The sequence below is a fragment of the Labeo rohita genome, chromosome 16 (genome assembly GCF_022985175.1).
Source record: "Labeo rohita strain BAU-BD-2019 chromosome 16, IGBB_LRoh.1.0, whole genome shotgun sequence".
NCBI classification, from domain to species: Eukaryota; Metazoa; Chordata; class Actinopteri; order Cypriniformes; family Cyprinidae; genus Labeo; species Labeo rohita.
Genome location: NC_066884.1, coordinates 5,239,365 through 5,264,342, shown reverse-complemented (window position 1 = coordinate 5,264,342; position 24,978 = coordinate 5,239,365). Strand labels below are relative to the sequence as shown.

The following is a 24,978-nucleotide window of genomic DNA, read 5'->3' as shown; positions in this document are numbered from 1 at the left end:
AAATAAAAAAATATGAAATTAATTAAAATATTAAATTATTTTTTATTTTATACAATTATTAAACTATTAATTATTAAAATATTATTAAATATAATGTATTTGATATTAATATTATACAAATTTGTTAAAAATGGCTAAATAATCACAAGAATAATTATATATAATATGTAAATAGCTACATTTTAAAGGATTTAAAGAGAGAACAGAAATGTGATGGTTATAATTTTACAAAACCACTTACATCAGTTCTGTTAACAAAGTTCTAAAATTAATTATATTACTTTACACAAAAAAAACGGTTTCTACACTACAATTATGTTAATACCCATATTATTGATGTCTCGTGTCTATACTATGGAAACCTGTCATTAAAATAATCATTATGCCACAACTTATATTAAACCCAGAATATTCTTTAAATATACTTTGACCCAAAAAGTATTTGGAAACCATTCATAAGCAGCCCAGAAATATCTCCTTGTGTTATATTTACAGCAGCGCTGCTTATTAAATGTCCCCAAAACATATTTGGACACTTAAATCACATTTGAAATGCCATTGCATTAGATAACAACATATGAAAGCAAGTGGCATTTGTTTTAAAGAAGCACAGTGCATACTTATCAAGAAAAAACATAATTTTGAAGGCTACTGCTTGTGAAGATACACATTTCTGGTCTGGTTTATGAATGATCTTCCCTCGAAATGTCACGTTCCGTCAGCAGCGAGAATCAAACGGTGGCTGATGTGAAGTGTCAGTCGATCAGAGAAGTTCAGCCCGCAGCTGTGATTGTTTCACTCTAATCGGATGTGATCAGCCCCTCCATCTTGACCCACATTGCGCCTCTGGCTTTCCGTCCCGGCAGTCCTGGGGTGAGTTTCTCGGCTTCCATCCGCTCTCGCATCCCTGTCGGTGGTTCTGCATTGCAGCCGAGCAGATTTCCCCGCTGGCCTGAAGACTGCAGCACAAACCCTGCGAGTCTCATTCTTACTCAGCAGTGCCCTATTTACACACTCTGTCACTGAGGTTGTGTGTATTTTTCCCTCGTTTATTGCTTTGTGCTGTGTTGTTACAAGAAAAAATGGCTGGATTAAGAATATTTGCAAATGCCAAGGAATGTATTAGACTTAAATTACTGAGGTAGGTTTTATTGCTCTGTAATAAAAATGGCAGCGTTATACAAGATTATTTGCAAATGCCAGGGTGTGTGCGTTCATGCGTGTATACATATATTGAAACCAAATCAGCGACGTGTTATGCTGAAAAAGGAAATCAAATTGACTCACATTAGAAAGTTGTGTGTGACCTGTCAGTAAAAGCAGGTCAGAGTGAATTATGCACTTTTGTCATGTATTTTAAGACAGAAACATACTATTTGCAAATGTACGACTAGAAATAGAGCAATACTTGATTTGAACAGTATTTTTTAAGAGATGGTTCATACATAATTGGCTTTTAATTTCAAGTTTTATTAAAATGTAAAACTTCTGACTATTTACAACATGACACTGGAAGAAAACTGTAAAAATGACAATAAACATCTTAAATGTTAATGTAGTTAATGTAAACATCTCAAAAATTAATTTAAGCACTTTTGTAAAATTATAAGATTCACATTTCTGTTTTTAATCACTCCAAATACTGACTCCATGCACTAGTGTATTATTTCTGAATTATTAATGCAATTATTTTGATAATTATTAACTAACCATTTTAATATAAATATTTTAGTATTTATTAATATATTATAATATTTTAATAAAAATACTAAAATGTTTTGATATTTGCTAATATATATATTATATATATTAACAATTAATTAATAACTCATAATTATTTACAGTTTTTGCTCATCTACTACAATATAATGACAATATAATGAGATATTAGCAATTTATTGAGTTATGTTTCTTACAATTTGCAAACAGTGGAAGTGTAAAATTGCAAAAAAAAATGTATCATTGATATATTATTGTGGTTTTTGTTAATATTTTGAATTAGATTTATTTTGTTTTTATTTTAATTTTAGTTTTTTTGTGTTTGTCATTTTCATTATTTTTTTTAATGTCTATACAGTTTAAATTTCATTTTTATTTGTTTATGTTAGTATTTCATCTTAAACTATAAAAATGAGAAATATCGAAATAAAATAAGGCTTATATATATTCATGCATTCATTTTTTTTAATGTCTGTATAGTTTTAATTTTTTGTTATATTTAAGTATTTCATCTTAAACGGAATGAAAATGAGAAATATTGAAATACAATAAGGTTAATATATAAAGTTAAAATTTCTGTATAGTTTTCTATTTCATCTTAAACTATAAAAATGAGAAATATTGTTTTTTTTTTTTTTGGTTTTTTTGAAAAATGTGTAAAGTTTTATTTTTGGATTTATTTATTTATTTTAATATTTCATCTTAAAGTAAATGAAAAACAGAGAAATATTTAAACAAAATAAGGTTTTTAAATGTCTGTAGAGTTCTAATTTTTTTGTTTTATTTATTTTACAGCTTCATCTTAAACTATAGAAATTAGAAATACTGAAATAAAATAAGGTTAATATACATAAAGTAAAAAATTATTACATATATATATATATATATATATATATATTTTTTTTTTTTTTTTTTTTTTTTTTTGAAGGTCTATGTAGTTTTTTGCTTTTTTTTGTTTATTTTCTGTATTTGTTTTGTGTAAACTAAATGAAAATGAGAAACATTGAAATAAAATGAGGTTAAAATATATGAAGTTAAAGTTTTAGTAATTTTTTGTTTGTCAGTTTCATTTTTTCTAAATGTCTTTATTTATTTACCTTGGATTATATGTTTTTAGTATATTATTTTAAATGAAATTAAGAGAATGAAAATTAGAAATACTGCAATAAAATAAAAATATTAAAATAAAATAAGGTTAATATATATAAAGTTAAAGTTTTAGTAATTATTGTTATTTTCATAATTTTTTTAAATGTCTGTATAGTGTTAATTTATTATTTTATTTCAGTTCATGTTTAGTTCAAGTAATTAAAATGTTAAATGTTACTTTTAGTTCTAACCCTGTTTCCTTTGTGATTGGTGGTCTAAAGCATTTCCTCATGCAGTGTAATCTACTCTTTGTGCTGATGTGCTTGTGTTGAGAGTGTTTTGGGCCTTATTTCCCAAAGGATGTTGTGATCTGTCTATACCGTAGCCGCCTCTGACCTTAGTGTTTTTACGTCAGCTCTAATTAGCTTGAGTCATAAGCCAGTGTCCTGTGTGACCTTTGATTAGGCGTTAGACCTCGGCGTTTCAGCATTATGGTGGAACGTCAGGAGTTTTAATGAAGAAAGGTTTCTTGACATCTGTCAGATATGCTCTTTAAGTACACTGAATTACCCGTAAGTACCTGTTCTGTGTGTTTATGTTATAGTTGTCCTTAAGAGGTCTATGGGAATGTCTCCTGAGGGAATTCTCTCATCTTATTTAGGCAACCCCAAAGCTGCTTTTACCAGCTCTCGTGTAGTCTTTGAGGTGAATCTTTTGAGACCTGCATATGCCTGACTGCCTTATCCTTACTTTAACCCCTTAAAGGCACTTCAGGAAGCCATAAATCAGGCTAGCAGGTGAAATGGCTGTATAAGAGGTTCTGGAGAAGAGCTAGCTGGTGATCTGTTGGCTTTATTGTGTGTTTTATGTCAAGTGTTAAATCAGATTTGGTTTTCCTCTTGAGCTCTGGGCTGAGGTTGGTTTGAGGTGAACTGTTTGCGTCACTAGATGAAATTGGAAAAATAATGACATTTTCAAACAGCTCGACAGAACAGACTCACTCCATTAGTTGAGTGAGTGTTGCTGTGACAGGATGGTCAGGTAGTAAGCAAACTGATTGTTGTTTCAAAAACCTCAGTCTTTACACTTTTTTTTATTTATAAAATATTTATAGCTGTCTCCCCATATTAAACTAGGATAGTGTATTTTAACTATATAGATTTAGATAAATATCATGCATTTTTAAGGGATGCATGATAAATCATGGCAATGCTGGATTTCAGTAATATTTAATTTTTATTTTATTTTAGTATTTTAAATTGTATCATTATATTGGGTTTTTAATTTTGCACATATGTTTGTATATTTTTACATTTAGTTTACCTATCCTGTCCTCTAGAGCACACATCTCTAAAAATGCAATTGTTACATTTATTCTTTAGCAAATCTCATTAACAGGATTTATATAGTTATATTTCAATGATAAAATTTGTTAAACAAATTCCAGCATTGATAAAATACTATAGTGTAGATTTCACATAAGTTTCATATAGTTATCAACTATTGAAATAATTAACTATTTTATTGTCTAGAATTTCTGTGCATCCTTGTAATTTTTTTGTTAATTTGATCATTTATTAACCAAAAACAATATACATTATCTATCTATCTATCTATCTATCTATCTATCTATCTATCTATCTATCTATCTATCTATCTATCTATCTATCTATCTATCTATCTATCTATCTATCTATCTATATTTATTTATAGTTAAACAAAGTATATACTAAAATCAAATTTGGAACTAATAAAAACAACTGTTTATTGTACCATAATTAATTCATTAGTAATTAGCAATTAATTCATTAATAATAATTTCATCTTAAACTAAATGAAAATGAGAAATACTGCAATAAAATATAAATACTGAAATGAAATAAGGTTAATATAAAGTTAAAGGTTTAATATTTTTTTTATGTATCATCCAGTATTTCTATGTATCCCTCTTATTTTTATTATTATTATTGATTATTAATATTGTTAATTGATTAAAATAATAATAATAATAATAGTAATAATAATAATAATAATAATAATAATTTAATATTATTATTAAATAATTTTTACATAATTTGTATACTATATATTTTTATATTTTTTATACTAATATATTTTATTAGTGTACAAATATATATTATATAGTATAAAGATTGGTTTAATATGTTTTTTAATTAACTGCCTATTTTATCATCCACAATTTCTGGGCATCCCTATAATTTTTTGTTTTGTTTTGTTTTTGTTAATTAATAGATTCATTAACCGAATACAATATATAAATACTATTTGATTTAATTTAATTTTATTTTATTTTATTAATAGTTCAAATCAGATTTGGAACTAATGGAAATAATTAACTATTTTTTGTATCATTCAGAATTTCTGTGTATCCCTCTTAATTTTTTTTATTAATTGGTAGTTTAATATATAAATATATATATATAGAGAGAGAGAGAGAGAGAGAGAGAGAGATCTTTTTTTTTTTTTTTTTTTTTTACTTTACTACTTGTAAATAAAAGTTTTTAATTTAATCTATGAATGATCCTTATATTTGACCCTGGTGCAAAAGGGTGCCAAAAAATCTAAATATTGAGAAAATCACCTTTAAAGTTGTCCAGATGAAGTTCTTAGTAATGCATATTACTAATCAAACATTAGGTTTTGATATATTTACGGTATGAAATTTACAAAATATCTTCATCGACCATAATCTTTACTTAATATCCTAATGATTTGTGGCATAAAAGAAAAATCAATAATTTTGACCCATACAATGTATTTTTGGCTATTGTTATATTAAGATGGGTTTTGTGGTCCAGGGTCACATATTACACTTGTATTACATTATACTATAAAGCACAAACCACTTTTTCAATTAAGTAAATCCAACCTTTTTGAGGCTATAGTTTAGTAAATGCTTCATCAACGGTGGTCACTGCAGCTCCACCTTGTCCTGTAGCTGCAGGTCAGTCTGTTTAGATGCAACATTCTCCCCCAGAGCGTCTTCTCACTGTTTACGCGCCAAAGCCACTCACGCTCCAGACCCCAGACTTAATGTCTTTTATCTAAAGGGCACAATGGTCGAGTCTGGCTCTTCTGTGGCGGTAAAACCTCTTTCCGGTTCCCAGCCGCCCCAAGGGAGGCTTCTCATGAAGGTGGCATGTCAGATCGCCATCAACAAAGCGCTGCACGCAGGCTCCGTATTCATATTTACTGCACGGTCCTGCTGTGACTTCTCATCTCTGCCTGTGGGGAAAATAAAGAAAAACAGCATTAAAATGTTTATGCCTGAAACGAATTAAACCCTAATATTCATTTTTGCTATTAATGTTTTCGTTTTCCACAAGCTAAGCTGCGGTTGATTCATGTTCCCATCATGGGTCATGCTTCAATTGCACTGCTCGTGTTCCTCCATATTGATCTACAGCCTCAAGAGCAGAGGGTTGCTTTGATGTTGTTTTAATGTTTCTTTTTATTGAACATTTCTACTCATCAAAGGGCAAAAATGAGCGTAGATTTTCACCTGCTGAGTATGGATTTGTAGCCATGCTGAATAAATGAATTTTCCTCGGAGAGCTTTGGCAGAGCCAGAAGGAACTGATCTCCTCTCAGCACACTTTTCCCACATCCACACCATGTTTTTGCTTTATCTGCTTTCTCCTTTTGTAATTTCTGTGTAAGACTGTAGCTGAGTGAATAATGAAAAAATGAGTTGTTTCCCACGAAAGTACCCCGCTGCTTGTTACCGCAAATTTAGTCTTGCATAACCAGACTTTTGACTAGTTGCATAAAGTCTGGTTCACTTTGCAGCTTGCTCTTGTGATGATTGTTCATTGTCATGAATCTTCAGAAATAATTCTAATATGCTGATTTGCTACTCAGTTATTATTGGTTCTCGATTAATATTTTTATGGAAATACATGTTTTCAGGATTCTTTGAAATATTCTGTAACATTATAAATGTCTTTGTCACTTTTGATTTGTTTAATGCCTCTTAGCTGAATAAAAGTATTATTATAAAATTTAGAAATATATGTGTATATATATATATGTGTGTGTGTGTGTGTGTGTGTGTGTGTATGTATATATATATATATATATATATATATATATATAGATAGATATTAAAAATATATATATATATATTTTTTGAAATATGTATACTTTTTCTTGAACAGCAAATCAACATATTAGAATGATTTCTGAAGGATCATGTGACACTGAAGACTGGATTAATGATGCTGAAAATTTAGCTTTGAATCACAGAAATAAATTACATTTTAAAATATATTCAAATATAAAACAGCTATTTAAAATTGTAATAATATTTCACAATTTTATTGTTTTTATTTTATTTTTGAATAAACAATTGCAGCCTTGGTGAGCAGAAGAGACTTCTTTCAAAAACATTTATAAATCTTAATTATTCCAAAGTTTTGACCAGGGTAGACTGGCATATATTCAAATAATGAGGCAAACAGTTGCACAGAATAATAGCCTAAAAAATATATATACTTGTGATAAGAATTAATGTCATAAATATCTAACATGAACATCTTGGATGACAAGGGTGTGAGTAAATTATCTGTACGTTTTTCTTTCTTTCTTCAGTCGTAAAGAAATTGTGTTTTTTCAGGAACATTTCGGGAATTTTTTCCATATAGTTGATTTCTATGGTGCTCAGGAGTTTAAACTTCCAAAATGCAGTTTTAATGCAGCTTCAAAGGGCTCTAAACAATCCCAGCCGAGGAAGAAGGGTCATTTTCTTAAATAAATTAATGTTTATACACTTTAACCTCAAATGCTCGTCTTGTCTAGCTTTGGGATGCGCATGCATCCGGTTCAAGATAGTTAGGATATGTCGAAAAACTCTCATCTCATTTTCTCCTCCAACTGCAGAATTGTTCTAAATCGCTGCAGAAGTACCGACCCAGTGTGAACATACAAAGAAGATCACATGGTAAAACAGCAATGTAGGACGATTTTGAAGTTGGTGGAAAAAAATGAGATGGGAGTTTTTTGACATACCCTAATTGTCTTGAACTGGACGCATGTGCATCGCAGAGCTAGACAAGCCATGCATTTGTGGTTAAAAAGTGTATAAATATTCATTTACTTACGTAAATGACAGATCGTTTTGTTATATAAGACCCTTCTTCCTCGGGTGGGATCATTTAAACTGCATTTTGGAAGTTTAAACTTGCAGACACCATAGTCGACCATATGCAGAAAATTCCTGGAATGTTTTCCTCAAAAAACAATTTCTTTACGACTGAAGAAAGAAAGACATGAACATCTTGGATGACAAAGGGGTTGAGCACATTATCTGTACATTTTTGTTCTGGAAGTGAGCTAATCCTTTAATTGTTACAAAGCCTCTTTCAAAGATTTGACTATTTTCTAGTAGCACAAAGGTGATTTTCAGCCTGTGTGGTTCTGTTTTGAGTATAAATGCATCGGATCATTGTGTCATCTGTGCCAGAGAGAAATCCAGCAGACACCCCACCTCTACATCCCCACCTTCAGATCATCACAACATGTACTGCAGAACACATTGGCTTGTATAAATCTTTCATTGAGCGTGGAGAGATATGGTGAAGGTTGGTGCTGTTCACAGTGTTTACCAGATCAATCTGTGAGGCATATTGTACTGTGGCCTGTCAAAACCGTATGATTTGCTTGCTGCCCTGAGTAGTACAATCTGATCTTGATTGCTGACGAAAGCAGCACTTATTATAAGTGGTCTGGAATGCAGCTGTTATAGTGTAGTGACCTAGTTTACTAAAGGCTGAGTGGCTACCAAATGGGGAACCGGGGGTCCGTAGAAAATTTTAAGAGAAAATACAGGTTTTACAAAAGCTGTTAGTTCAACCAAAAATGTACATGCCGTGATGTCTTACATATACACTTGCACTGCCGTTCAAGTTTTGAATCAGTACATATTGTGTGTTTTATTTATTTATTTAAATTTTTTTTAAAGAAGTCTCATGTTCATCAAGGCTGCATTTATTTGATTAAAAATACAGGAAAAAATAGTGAATTTGCAAAATGTTATTGCAATATAAAATAATGGTTTCTATTTTAATATACTTTAAAATGCAAAAGCTGAATTTTCAGCATCATTACTCCAGACTTAAAGTGTCACATGATCCTTCAGAAATCAAACTAATATGCTGATTTATTATTAGAATTATCTGTAATGGCAACAGTTGTGCTGCCAAAATATTTTTTTTTGGATCCTGTGAAACTTTTTTTCAGGATTCTTTGGTGAATAAGAAGTTAAAAAGAACAGCATTTATTCAAAATAGAAGTCTTTTCTAGCAATATAATTCTTTGCTATCGCTTTTTATCAATTTAACACATCCTTGCTGAATAAAAGTATTAATTTCTTTAAAAAAAAAAGGAAAGACTAAAAATTTACTGACCCTGAACTTTTGAGCAGTAGTGTATAATCTTAAAAAAAAAATATTAAACGGCAACCGTTTCCAGCACTGATAATAAATCAGCATATTAGAATAATTTCTGAAGGATCACGTAACACTGAAGACTGGAGTAATGATGCGGAAATTTAGCTTTGATCACAAGAATAAATTAGATTTTATATTATAAATTTTATTTTACATTGTCATAATATTTCACAATATTTTTATTTATTTTTATGTACTTTGTTTATCAAATAAACACAGCATTGATGAGCATTAGAAACTTCTTTAAAATGAATAAATAAATTGGTTTTTGAAATATAATAAAATAGAAAACAGTTCTTTCAAATTGTAATAATATTTTGCTTTTTTCTGTATTTTTTTTTATCAAATAAATAAAGCTTTGGTGAGCATATAAGACTTTTTATGCTTGGTACAAATGACTTTTCTTTACAGTTCCACATAGCCACTACAGTTTATGAAAATATATAGCTGCTTTATATTGTAGTACAGGTTTGAAAACCCCTTGTTTATTGTACAACTATAAGGACTTTGTTAGCAGTGAAACTGCATTATGATGTTCTCCCATGGTGCTCACTTTCCAGGAGCTCGCATTACAACCCTGCCGAGCACACGGAGACGAAATGTTACGCGCTGACCTTTTGATATTTTACTGCCGGAGTGCCGATCGGGAAATATTGGATGTGAAAGTGTGAAAAATACAGACTTCCTAATGTAAATTCTAAGTCTTGGTCCTCTGCCTTTTCCTCTGCTTTTTTCTGGCAGGTGAGTGTTTTGATTTTTTTAATGCCGAAAAAAGGCCACATTGAGAACACAACATCCTAACCTGGAGTGACGCAACCGCTTTCATGTGACTTGAAATTTTTCAGAGCTCACTAAAAACAAAAATAAGTGCATTTGATGTTTAATGCGGTTATGAGATGGACGGGCGTGAAGTGACAGACCAGAAGTACAAAATGTCACTCTTTTAGCCTAGTTAGGACAAGAGCTCATGTTAAATGAACATGGAAGAGCTTTCATGGCTTCTCGCATTATGTGCGAGTTTGCCTTTGGAGCATCACTATCCGAGTGCTCTGGTGGAAATTAACTTTGAAATCTGCAGAAGCAGAGATGTTGAAAGGCTGAAGGCACGTGGATGACTGGATTTATCTTCAGAACGTCCCAAGAAGTTCACAGTTTGCTTATGAATTTAATGGTCTTTGCCTGAGGTCAGTTTTTTTGCATTTGACTGACTCGCTTCTGAAGCCGACTGGAACAGGGACGAATAAACGTATGTATCTTTTTCATTTCGACATGCAAAGAGCAGCTGATCTGGGCAATATATTCATGTAAAATGACTTGAAAGACATGATCTGAAATGTCTAGTGCAATTTGCATTATACAAATCAAAAGTTTTTTTAAATGTATTTATTTATTTGATTAGGGACACTCATCTTTAACTCATGCAATTTTTCTAGCATCTTTGATGTAGTGGTTCACTGCACTCAAACACACGTTGTCTTCTGAATCAGACAAAAGCATTACTTCACAGAGCTGTTAATGAAGGCCTGCTCTTATTCAGCAGACTGATCAGAGAACAATTGATCAGAGGTTCAGAGCTCAGGAGATTTCATGGAATTCTTAGTTGTGGTTACTTCCTGAGTTGTATCTATCCATCGTTCTATCGTTCTATCTATCGTTCTATCGTTCTATCTATCGTTCTATCGTTATATCTATAGTTCTAAGGCCGCGTGTCCACCAAAGCGTTTTTCCTCAGCAACTGCTGTATTTTTTCAGTTGTTCTCAACGGTCACATTTTTTAAATGCCAGGAGCGTGACGAGCGCTGAGCGTTTAGCCAACCAATTACAGTGGAGGAGGGCGGGACTAATACCGACGAACCATCACACCTAATAATGATGAATGACAAGATAATGATGTGTGAGATACTGATCAATCCTGACTCACTGCAGACCTCATCCTCTAACAATGACCCCAGTGTGGGCAGATGGAAGTATTACTAAAATATTACATCATGTTACTGGTATTTATTTGTTATAGTGACACAAAATTTACCTTTTTAACAGTTTTATTTATTTATTTAGGAGTGGAGTCTAAAATCTGTCGCTCTATCCGTCGCTCTCTGTCGTTATCTATCTATCTATCTATGTTCTATCTATCTATCTATCTATCTATCGTCCTAGAATCTATCTGTCTATCTATCTATCGTTCTATCATTCTATCTATCTATCTATCTATCTATCTATCTATCTATCTGTCTGTCTGTCTGTCTATCTATCTATCTATCTATCTATCTGTCTGTCTGTCTGTCTGTCTGTCTGTCTGTCTGTCTGTCTGTCTGTCTGTCTGTCTGTCTGTCTGTCTATCTATCTATCTATCTATCTATCTATCTATCTATCTATCTATCTATCCTTCATTCTGTCTATCTATCCTTCATTCTGTCTATCTGTCGTTCTAACATTCTATCATTTGCTTTATCTATCTATCTATCTATCTATCTATCTATCTATCTATCTATCTATCTATCTATCTATCTATCATTATTCTATCGTTCTGTCTATCGTTCTAACATTCTATCATTTGCATTATATATCTATCTATCGTCCTAGAATCTATCTGTCTATCTATCTATCGCTCTATCGTTCTATCATTCTGTCGTTCTATCTATCTATATATCCGTCTATCTATGTCTATATCTGTCTATCTATCTATCTATCTATCTATCTATCTATCTATCTATCTATCTATCTATCTATCTATCTATCTATCATCCTAGAATCTATCAATCTATCTATCTATTGTCCTAGAATCTATCTATCTATCTATCTATCTATCTATCTATCTATCTATCTATCTATTGTTCTATCGTTCTATCGTTCTATCTATCTATCTATCGTTCTATCGTTCTGTCGTTCTATCTGTCGTTCTATCTATCTATATATCCGTCTATCTATCTGTCTATATCTGTCTATCTATCGTTCTATCTATCTATCTATCTATCTATCTATCTATCTATCTATCTATCTATCTATCTATATATCCGTCTATCTATCTATCGTTCTATCTATCGTTCTATCTATCGTTCTATCTATCTATATATCCGTCTATCTATCTGTCTATATCTATCTATCGTTCTATCTATCATTCTATCTATCGTTCTATCTATCTATCTATCTATCTATCTATCTATCTATCTATCTATCTATCTATCTATCTATCTATCTATCTGTCTGTCTGTCTATCATCATTCTATCGTTCTGTCTATCTATCGTTCTAACATTCTATCATTTGCTTTATGTATCTATCTGTCTATCTGTCTATCTATCGTTCTATTGTTCTAACATTCTTTCGTTCTGTTCTATCTAATGTTTTATCATTCTATCTATCGGTCTATTGTTCTATCTATCTATCGTTCTATCTATTGTTCTATCTATCTATCTATCTATCTATCGTTCTATCTGTTCTATCTATCTATCTATCTATCTATCTATCTATCTATCTATCTATCTATCATCTGTCTATCTATCATCATTCTATCATTCTGTCTATCGTTCTAACAGTCTATCATTTGCTTTATCTATCTATCTATCTATCTATCTATCTATCTATCTATCTATCTATCTATCTATCTATCTATCTATCTATCGTTCTATCGTTCTATCTGTCTATCTATCTATCTATCTATCTATCTATCTATCTATCTGTATCTGTCTATCATCATTCTGTCAATCTATCGTTCTAACATTCTATCATTTGCTTTATGTATTATCTATCTGTCTATCTGTCTATCTATTGTTCTGTCGTTCTAACATTCTTTCGTTCTGTTGTTCTATCTAATGTTTTATCATTCTATCTATCGGTCTATCTGTTGGTCTATCTAACGTTCTATTGAACGTTCTGTCTGTCTGTTTGCTGTTCTGTAATTCTATCTGTCAGAAACATAAAAGATATCCTGTGGTCTTTTTTTGTATATTATGTCTCCAGTTTCTCCCAGTTTCATCTGTTTGGTGTTTATGAGAAACATCTGAGATATCCAAGAGAATGTAATATATCTCCAATGGTGTAGCACTTCCACAGTGTATTATCAACCAGACATGTTTGTTGCATCTCAACAACTCTTACTTCCAGTAGCTGCTGAACCATTAATTATATTGCTGATGCTGCAAGTGACTGAACCATTTCACATGCATTCTCTTCAAAACCCAGGCCAAACCTAAACTCGCATAAGGCAGAGACAGGCAGAGAGAATTTCTTATTGGCTAAAAAAGAGCAATCCACTGTTCTGTGCCTCTTTTGTGCATCATTACATTTGCAGCACCATTAAACCGAGGTTGCTTTGTTGTTTTTCATCCCTAACCCATCTACCTCTGATACATTGCGTGCATATTATTAGTGGTTAAAGCGGTGGCGTATTTTCACTGAATGTTTCTCTCTATGAACTGAACTGTGGGTCTGTTTGACTGACAGTCTGAATTGTCTGCACTCTGTTTCCCACACACCTGTCAGACGCTGATGGACCAGCACTTTGTCAGCCAGAATTACCTTTTATCATGACAGCTGGCGTCTCAGCCGAGCACAAGAGATAATGATGTGTGAGATACTGATCAATCCTGACCCACTGCAGGCCTGATCCTCTAACAATGACCCCAGTGTGGGCAGATGGAAGTATCACCAAAATATTACATCATGGTACTGGTATATATCACATAGGAGTTATTTCTCTGGGAATTCAAGGAAGAATTTATTATTTATTATATATTATTATTATTTTTAATAAATAATTTCACAAAATTTACTTTTTAAGTTTATTTATTTATTTATTTATTTACTCTTAAAGTCTAAAATCAAGGTGTAGTTTCTCAAGACCTATTTCAAGGTATTTTTATGCATGCTATTTAAAATATGGTTTCTTGCGCCTTTAATTTAGCATATTTTGGAGCTTTCCATGTCACAGCTCTTCACTTTCACAGACCACCACAGTCTCGAAATCCTCTTTTTAAACCTGTGGGGGAGCCGGGAGACATAAAAGTGAAATCTTTTGTTGTTTTCAGTGAAACCATTGTGGAGGGATTGTGTTTATTTATGCTTTTCCAAAAGACGATTAGCCTTGAGAAGCGACAGCAGCTCTGCTCCCTCCCACCGTTGGAGGAAGCACGTCACGCAGTCATTAAGTCTGTGACATAAATAAGGAAATGTATACTGTGATATGTCTCTCTGCAGCTCTGCAAACATTGTTTGCTTATTTGCAATAAATTATTAAAATAGATGTTCATTTTGACTAGGCAGACGCCCCTGTAGTTCTCCTTCTAGTGAGCTACCTTCATGTTTGGTGCCTACATAGACAGCTGCCTTCGAAGACTGGAGTGGAACTGCAAAGTGACTGATCTGAAATGCTCTACATGAATAAAGGAGCTTCAGATGTTGCACAAATAGCACGCGGAGAAACTCATCTCGCAATAGATTGCAATAGACACAACAGTGACTGCCCAGTTTTCCATTTTTCTTCATGCAGAACTTTAGTTATATTTGTTATATTTGGTTATGTTTTAGTAATATTTATATACTATTTTTATACTATTTATATACTAATTTATTCATATTTTGAATTGGCCTTTATTTTTATATTTTTCATTTTCTGTTTCCATTTTTGTTTTAGTAATTTTGCTGTGTACTTTTTTTTTTTATACTGATTTATTTCTTATCATTTGGATACCATTTAAAAGGTTGGGGTCACTAATTTCTTTAATTATTTTTTTTTCTAGATTTTGGAAACAGCTGTTGTGAAGTGGTTATATTTTAGTATTATTTATATACTATTATAGCATTTATTAATATTTTGAATTAGCCATTGTTTTTATATTTTTCATTTTCATATTCTATTTTTGTTTTAGTAATTTTGCTATGTACATTTGTCATTTTATGTTTTTTTAATTTATTTATTTTTTTTTTATACTGATTTATTTCTTATTTATAATTTGTATACCATTTAAAAGGTTAGGGTCAGTATTTTTTTTCCTCTCTCTCTCTCTCTCTCTAGGTTTTGGAAACAAAGCTGTTGTAAAGTAGTTATATTTGAATAGTATTTTTACATTATAACATTTTAATAATATTTTGAAATAGCCTTTTTTCAGTTTTCTTTTTAGTTTTACTAAATTTGTAATTTTTTTTGTAATTCTGGTAATGTTTTTAATTTACAGTATGTACTTTTATCTTTATTTATTTATATTTTTACATAGCTTTAACTTATTTTTCATTTTAGTGTTAGTAATTTTCATACTCGAACTGATTTAATTCTTATTTATTTATCATTTGTGTACCATTTAAAAGGGATTTCTGGGATTTAAAACAAAGAAAAAATGTTTTTATTTTATTTTAGGTTTTTGTTTATTATTTATATACTGTTAAAGTATTTATTAGTGTTTTTTAACTGTTATTTTAATATTTTCAGTTTTTATTTTATTTTTTGTTTTTGGTTTAAATAATTTTAAGTATGTGCTTTTGCCATTTCTTAATATCTCTTTTTTTAGTTTTAGTTCTAGTAAGTTTAGAACCTCAATTTATTTATTTCAGTTTGCTGCCAAGGCATCATTTCAATTTTTTTTTTTTTTTTTTTTTTTTGCCAAGTTTTGCATCTAATATTTGTGTTTTATTTCTGTGTCATTTACTTTTATTTTTAGATTTGATGAACAATAATATCACTGTAGTGACATTCTCTGTGCCTTTCAAATCCATAATAAAACATAATGACCTGGAGGGTAAACACTGCCTGTTCGCCCACCCTGTTCGTCAAATAATATAAGTTAATAATAGTGAGTGGGTGGAATGAGTGGTTGGTCAATTGGTCTTATGATATAATGTTATCAGTGATGTTTGTGAAGCCGCTGTTCTTTTTTTGCCTATTACTGATGTTGAAATGGAAAACTACGATGCTTCAAATTCTGTGCTGTTAATATTCAGACTTATTAATTACACTAAACAGGTGATAAAACTGGCAAAAATTAGAATATCTGTCAAATACCTTTTATACTGTGCTTCACAAAAACTCCATTTCCCCAGCTCCCGTTTAACACGGCGAGGCCCGATGGGCTGCGTTTGCAGCAAAAACCTTCTGAGATGGATTATTATTGGGCCTTATTACAGGAGTGACTATTTATCATGCAGGAGGTGCTGAATGTGGGGAATGTGAGAAGGAAACTCGGTTATTGTGACACAGCTAATGTAATACGGTGAAAATTAATGGTAATAAAGCCTCATTTTCTAATGTGGCTATGAGATTGAGCCCCTGAAGCACAATCACAGTCCTTGTTGTCTTTACAGATCTCTATTTGTCATGCTTTGCCGTCTGCGCTTGCTGGATTCTTGTTTTAAGCTGCTTTTGTTAAACCACTCATTCGTGAGCCTGTACAATATGCGACGTATGCATGAACTTCATTTATTATAACCGCAGTAAAACTGGTAATTAGTCACAACTGTCATAAAAAGGGATAAAAAAAGCTTTTGGAGGTGAAATGAACTTAATGACCATTTAATTGCAGTAACTACGTTTTTTTCTTTCTTCCTTTTTTCTGCAACTGCAGTTACCATGATAAAATAAAGGGAAACATGATAGAGAGGGGGAAAAGCTCACTAATAGACATACTGATACATCAGTTCTTAGCTATTTTTTCCTCAAATGGGTATTTTCAAGCTGTGTTTTTTTTAAGTTTTTAACAGATGACTATATGTTGAAAACATAATTCTCCAATGCATAACCTTTTATTTTTCTGTTCTGGAGGCTGTTATGCATGCCATTGGTCCTGTATTTCATATTTTGCTTGATGTTTAGCATCTATTCATACTCTATTTAGTATTTTAGGTAACAATGTGTTCCCATAATTAGAGCCCATGAGGTTTTTGTTTTTGTATCTCTTCCCATTCTCCATTTAGAGTTTGATGCTGCCAGCAGTACAAAGCAGCAGGTACTGAGCGGTGATTAACTCATTTTGACTGCCTAATTGCTTCACAGCCAAATGGTTAATTAGGCCAACGCTCACATTATCACCTTAAGGATCAGTCAGGTACAAAAGTGAACATATCCAAATTTCAAAGAGTGTAAACCTGACACCGTGACTCTGTTCCAACTCTAGGAGGCCGCTTCACTGCCTGTTGCTTATGCAGACAGCTGTTTTTAAGGCAGCATCCAAACTGGGTTTGGTGTCTTGTAAGTGAATAATCTGAGGCGTCACACATAAGCAGCAACTCACAAACAGCACGTTACAAAAAGAGTTTGGTGTACGCATACTGCAGTTTAATTAGCTTTAAAAGTATATACACAAAAAGTACATTTTAATTAGATTTGTCATTTTAATTTTCAAATGGTTTATCTTTTTTATTTTATTATTATTATAATTATTTTGTAATTTGAATTCATCTGTCTATGTTTCTAAGTATGGGGATCATGGAAGCTTGATTCTGCTATGGAATTAAGGGCAGTAAAATTTGTTTTAAAGAAATTAATGTTTTTCTTCAGCAAGGATGCATTAAATTGATCAAAAGTGACAGTAAAGTAATTTAGAATGTTGCAAAAATTCTATTTCAAGGAAAAAAAGACAAAATGGAAGATAAAAATTCACTACAAATGTTTATTTATTTATTTATATATATATATTTTTTTGTTTGTCATAAACATGTTTCCATTAAGGTCAGTAAAAATTGTTTGTGAAATTAATGCTTTTCTTAAGCAAGGATGCATCGAATTGATCTAAACTGACAGTAAAGTCATTTAAAATGTTGCAAAACAAGTTCTATTTTAATTTAAAAAGTCAAGTTGCAAGATAATAAAATAAATAAATAAATATTCCATTAAGGTCAGTACGATTTGTTTTATAGAAATTAATGTTTTTCTTTAGCAAGGATTTATTTATTTATTTATTTATTTTGTTTTTGTCATAAACACATTTCCATTAAGGTCAGTAAAATTTGTATTAAAGAAATTAATGCTTTTCTTCAGCAAGGATGCATTGAATTGATCAAAAGTGACAGTAATTTATAATGTTGAAAAAATTCAATTTCAAGAAAAAAAAAAAGACAAAATAGCAAGATAAAAATTCACTGTAAATATTTATTTATTTATTGTCATAAACATGTTTCCATTAAGGTCAGTAAAAATTGTTTGTGAAATTAATGCTTTTCTTCAGCAAGGATGCATTAAGTTGATCTAAACTGACAGTAAAGACATTTAAAATGTTGCAAAACAAGTTCTATTTTAATTAAAAAAGTCAAGTTGCAACATAATAAAATAACTATTATTTATTTTAAAAATATTCCATTAAGGTCAGTAAAATTTATCTTATAGAAATGCTTTCTTTAGCAAGGATTTATTTATTTATTTATTTATTATTTATTTTGTTTTTGTCATAAACACATTTCTATTAAGGTCAGTAAAATTTGTATTAAAGAAATTAATGTTTTTCTTCAGCAAGGATGCATTAAATTGATCAAAAGTGACAGTAAAGTAATTTAGAATGTTGCAAAAATTCTATTTCAAGGAAAAAAAGACAAAATGGAAGATAAAAATTCACTACAAATGTTTATTTATTTATTTATATATATATATATTTTTGTTTGTCATAAACATGTTTCCATTAAGGTCAGTAAAAATTGTTTGTGAAATTAATGCTTTTCTTAAGCAAGGATGCATCGAATTGATCTAAACTGACAGTAAAGTCATTTAAAATGTTGCAAAACAAGTTCTATTTTAATTTAAAAAGTCAAGTTGCAAGATAATAAAATAAATAAATAAATATTCCATTAAGGTCAGTACGATTTGTTTTATAGAAATTAATGTTTTTCTTTAGCAAGGATTTATTTATTTATTTATTTATTTTGTTTTTGTCATAAACACATTTCCATTAAGGTCAGTAAAATTTGTATTAAAGAAATTAATGCTTTTCTTCAGAAAGGATGCATTGAATTGATCAAAAGTGACAGTAATTTATAATGTTGCAAAATTCAATTTCAAGAAAAAAAAAAAAAAAAGACAAAATAGCAAGATAAAAATTCACTGTAAATATTTATTTATTTATTGTCATAAACATGTTTCCATTAAGGTCAGTAAAAATTGTTTGTGAAATTAATGCTTTTCTTCAGCAAGGATGCATTAAATTGATCTAAACTGACAGTAAAGACATTTAAAATGTTGCAAAACAAGTTCTATTTTAATTAAAAAAGTCAAGTTGCAAGATAATAAAATAACTATTATTTATTTTAAAAATATTCCATTAAGGTCAGTAAAATTTATCTTATAGAAATGCTTTCTTTAGCAAGGATTTATTTATTTATTTATTTATTTATTTATTTATTTATTTATTTATTTATTTATTTATTTTGTTTTTGTCATAAACACATTTCCATTAAGGTCAGTAAAATTTGTATTAAAGAAATTAATGCTTTTCTTCAGCAAGGATGCATTAAATTGATCAAAAGTGACAGTTATTTATAATGTTGCAAAAATTCAATTTCAAGAAAAAAAAGACAAAATAGCAAGATAAAAATTCACTGTAAATATTTATTTATTTATTGTCATAAACATGTTTCCATTAAGGTCAGTAAAAATTGTTTGTGAAATTAATGCTTTTCTTCAGCAAGGATGCATTAAATTGATCTAAACTGACAGTAAAGACATTTAAAATGTTGCAAAACAAGTTCTATTTTAATTAAAAAAGTCAAGTTGCAAGATAATAAAATAACTATTATTTATTTTAAAAATATTCCATTAAGGTCAGTAAAATTTATCTTATAGAAATGCTTTCTTTAGCAAGGATTTATTTATTTATTTATTTATTTATTTATTTATTTATTTATTTATTTATTTATTTATTTATTTATTTATTTATTTTGTTTTTGTCATAAACACATTTCCATTAAGGTCAGTAAAATTTGTATTAAAGAAATTAATGCTTTTCTTCAGCAAGGATGCATTAAATTGATCAAAAGTGACAGTTATTTATAATGTTGCAAAAATTCAATTTCAAGAAAAAAAAAGACAAAATAGCAAGATAAAAATTCACTGTAAATATTTATTTATTTATTGTCATAAACATGTTTCCATTAAGGTCAGTAAAACTGTTTGTGAAATTTATGCTTTTCTTCAGCAAGGATGCATTAAATTGATTTAAACTGACAGTAAAGTCATTTAAAATGTTGCAAAACAAATTCTATTTTAATTAAAAAAGGCAAGTTGCAATATAATAAAATCACTATTATTTATTTAATAAATATAAATAAAAATTATATATAAACATTTGTTTTATAGAAATTAATGCTTTTCTTTAGCAAGGATTTATTTATTTATTTATTTATTTGTTTGTTTTTGTCATAAACACATTTCCAGTAAATTGTATTAAGGAAATTAATGCTTTTCTTCAGCAAGGATGCATTAAATTGATCAAAGGCGACAGTGAAGTAATTTATAACGTTGCAAAAATATATTTCAAGGGGAAAAGTCAAAATGGCAAGATAAAAATTCATTATTTATTTATTTATTGTCAAAAACATGTTTCCATTAAGGTCAGTAAAATTGTTTTAAATAAATTAATGCTTTTCTTCAGCAAGGATGCATTAAATTGATCAAAAGTGACACTAAAGTAATTTAAAATGTTGCAAATCAAATTCTGTCAAGATTGCAAGATAAAAAAAAAAATCACAATTTATTTATTTATTTATTTTTTAATTTATGTCATAAACACGTTTCAATTAAGGTCAGTAAAATTAATGCTTTTATTCAGCAAGGGTGCACTAAATTAATTAAAAGTGACAATAATGTAATTTATAATGTTGCAAAAAAAAATCTTGTTTTTTTTTGTTTCTATTTTTAGTTTCTATTCATCAAATAATCCTGAAAAAAGTATCACGATTTCCACAGAAATATTACTCAGCACAACAGTTTAAAGCATTAATAGTAATAATTAATAATAGCTAGAAGAAATGTTTCTTGAGCAGCAAATTAGCATATTAAAATGATTTGTGAAAGATGTGTCACTAAAGACTGGAGTAATGATGCTGAAAATTCTTAGCATCAAAGTAATAAATTACATTTTTAAACACAGTCAAATAAAAAACTATTTAAATAATTTTAAACTTAAACTTTTACTGTATTTTTGATCAATCAAATGCAGCCTTGTAATCATAAAAAAACACCAAAAATCTATTATTAGTAAATCAATCAATGCATCACAGTGCATTGTGGCATAATCTTTTGAAAGTATCTCATTAGGCTCATATTTCCTCGTAGACTTCGCACTAACTGGTGTGTTTTTACCAGGTCCATGGGGCAGATGTATGGGCAGCGAGTGCGGTCCAGGAGGCAGTCAGAGTCGGGCAGTGTGGTGCGCACATGTGGAAGGCTGGACGACCCTTCACACCAACTGCCTTCAGTCCACACGGCCAGCCAACCAACAGAGCTGTTTCCGCGTCTGCGACTGGCACAAGGACCTATACGACTGGCGGCTGGGCGTGTGGAACCAGTGCGTTCCCATATCTCTGCGCACCGGCCGCACGGGCGTTTGCCTGCAGGGCGAAGAGGGCATACAGACGCGGGAGGTGAACTGTGTGCTCAAGGCGGACGGTTCGGCTGCCGACGACGCCATCTGTGAGTACTTTGAGCCCAAACCCCGGCAGGAGCAGGCCTGTTTAATTCCTTGCCCTCAAGACTGTGTGGTGACCGAGTTCACCCCGTGGACCACGTGCTCCAAGACCTGCGGGCTGGGCCTGCAGAACCGCGTCCGCTCCGTCGTGGCGCCGCCGCTTTTCGGCGGGCTTCCTTGCCCCAATCTGACGGAGTTCCAGACGTGTGCGCCGAGGGCCTGCGAGGGCAGAGAGACCGTGTTCAGTCTGAAAGTGGGTGGATGGAGCGACTGCAAGCTGCCATCTTTACCGCCGCCTCCGACCTCCTCTGCCGCCCCCTCGCGCACTGCCCGCCAAGCCCGCCGGCGGAAAGGCAAAGAGAGGAAAGGGAACCGAGACCCGGAGATGCGCGAGCTCATCAAGAGCAAAAGAAACCGCAACAGGCTGAATCGACTAGAGGACGACCTCTGGAATATCGAAATTGGCTATCAGTCTCGGCAAGTGGTTTGCGTACATCGAAACGGAAGCACGGTGCCACTCAGGTTAGTGTTTTTTCCCATTAGAACTGTATTAACTTAAGCATAAAAAAATGAGGTTGTGAAGGGTGGAAAATTGATCTGTTCAGTGTATTGAATCACCAAGTAACTAATTTTCAAAAACCTCTGGTTTTTTTTTTATTATAATGAAATTATAATGTTTCATCATAAACAAGAGTTAAACAGTGAATGCAGTCAATTTAACAGCCTAATTTTTTGTCCTATTTATTAATTTGTTGAAAAATACAGTACAGTGTAATTTGTATTTGCAGTTTGTGATTGGAAGAATAATTATTATGAATATATTATGAATTACTGATTTTATATTTTCTGATATTGATTTTATATTGCGGTGTGATCCCAAATTTAAAAAATAAATTAATAATAATAATTGTGAATGGATAAATATAATTAAGGTGATAATAATTAATGATTAAACAGTTAATATTAATTGTAATTTATTCAAAGATACTTGAAAAATTAAATTTGTACAATGACTTTAAAACCTTTTATTTCTGAATAAAGAACATTTAATTCTTAAATTTTTCAATTTTTGTTTATTTTTGATATGGGGAGTGCAACTCCCCAACAAGTTATAATATAACAAAAATGCCATTAAGATGATATTAATATTTAGTTATTTATAAATTATAATTAACATTATCAGTTTAAATAAATTAATATGAAGTAGTATAAAATTAATTAATAAATTAATTTTAATTATTTAAAAATATTTTGCATATCTAAATTATTAATATTTGTTTTTATGTTCCTTTCATTAATTCAGGTTGTAAAATCTTGTGGTGCGACTCCCCCAAAATGTAAATATGTTTATGAATTAATAAATATAATTACATTAACATTAATTTGTTATTAATAATAATATTAATAATAATAATTTATATATATAAATTATAATTATAATTATTATTAATAATAATAATAGTATTTGTGAATAGATAAATATCATTATGGTGATTAATTAATTAAAATTTATTTATTCAAAGATACTTGAAAAAATATATAATTTGTACAATGACTTTAAAACCTATTCTACGATGAGCATGTTTTTTTTTTTTTTTTCTGAATTAATATTAATTCTGATCTTTTTTTATTTTTTATTTTTTTGATATTCTTCTGAGTGCAACAAAAAGTTAGAATGTAACAAAAATACCATTAAGTTAATATTTAATTATTTATAAATTATAATTAACGTGATGAATTTAGATAAATTAATATGAAGTAATATAAAATTAACGATTATAAATTAATATTAATTAATTAAAGATACTTTGCATATCTGTATTATTAATATTAATATTTATGTTTTCCTTTCATTAATTCAGGTTGCAAAATGTCTTGTGGTGCAACTCCCCCTAAATATAAATGTGTATGAATTAACAAATATAATTACATTTTCAATAATAATAATAATAATTTACATTCATATTAATTTATTCAAAATACCTTAAATTTTAATTTGTGCAATGAGTTGGATACACTAGTTCTATGATGAGCATGTTTATATTTCTAAATTATTCATATTTATTTAGATATTTTTATATAACAGGTTGTAAAATGTGATGTGGTGCAACTCTCCAAAAACTTAATGATATTTATGAATTAATAAATATCATTTAGTTGTTATTAATTCATAATAAGAAGAAATCTTCATTCATTTTTATTATTAACTGCAATTTTTTTGCAACTCTTTTTTGTTTAGAAATAATATGATGTGCACACTATTCAAGGTGTAAGACAAATCTTGCTTGCTACTTGTAAAAATATTACCCTGATATAAAATGTTCTATAATGCCTACTAAGGATGAGCAGTTTTAACTTAAATGTGCTTATATTATACTTCAGGATTTCTCAGTCTACAGTATGTCCATTAACATTAAAGAAACTCCGGTCATTTTTGTGTTTGCATTAAAAGGGAATCTGTTATGCATTACTTTCTTGAGCCGCATCTCTTTTGTTATAGCACTTATGTTTCTGAGGCTAATAGCGGTTAAATGAGTCTTAAAACTCGGGATCCCGGCGTATTTCTGCACTCCGTCAGCGGCTGACAGTAAGAGGATGACGGCTACGTGACTCGTCTGGGTCTCCGCTGTGCTGTCAAAGCACTCCCACGCTTGATGTCTATTTTCAACGGTAGAAATGACAACTGTATATTCCCCAGCAGCAGATTGTGTGACACGGCAAGAGTCTGTGCCAGCACTTTCCACTGAGTATTAAATGTTCAAGAGTTTTGTAGTTATTTGAAAAGTTTTGGTGCAGCCTTATAGTCTGTGCATCTCAGGCGTACAGTGTTTGGCCCTTTGATATTCGTTCAAGCTCAGGAACATGGGAAAAGTTGAAAGGAAAACATTCAGAGCGTTTCAGCCTGAGGAATCTGCAGGTAATGTTAAGTTTATGGAAAGACTTGAATAACCAACATCAAGGTTAAAGCAATTCAGCAAAGTCGCATATACTGTATATATACACCGTTCAAAAGTTTGGGATCATTTTTGAAACATTTTGGAGCTATTTATGCTCATCGAGGCTGCATTTATTTTGTTAAAAAAAAAAAAAAGTAAAAACATTAAAT

At 30.5% G+C, this 24,978-nt stretch overlaps 1 protein-coding gene across 1 annotated transcript in view; it reads left to right on the top strand.

The window, feature by feature from the left end:
- The window catches only part of LOC127178634 (thrombospondin type-1 domain-containing protein 7A), a 157,318-nt gene that overhangs the window by 35,015 nt on the left and 97,325 nt on the right, over window positions 1-24,978 (top strand). Inside the window, exon 2 of the mRNA XM_051131612.1 lies at window positions 21,551-22,394. Within this exon, the coding sequence (XP_050987569.1) occupies window positions 21,551-22,394 (844 nt within the window). The remainder of the gene's footprint in view (window positions 1-21,550; window positions 22,395-24,978) is intronic.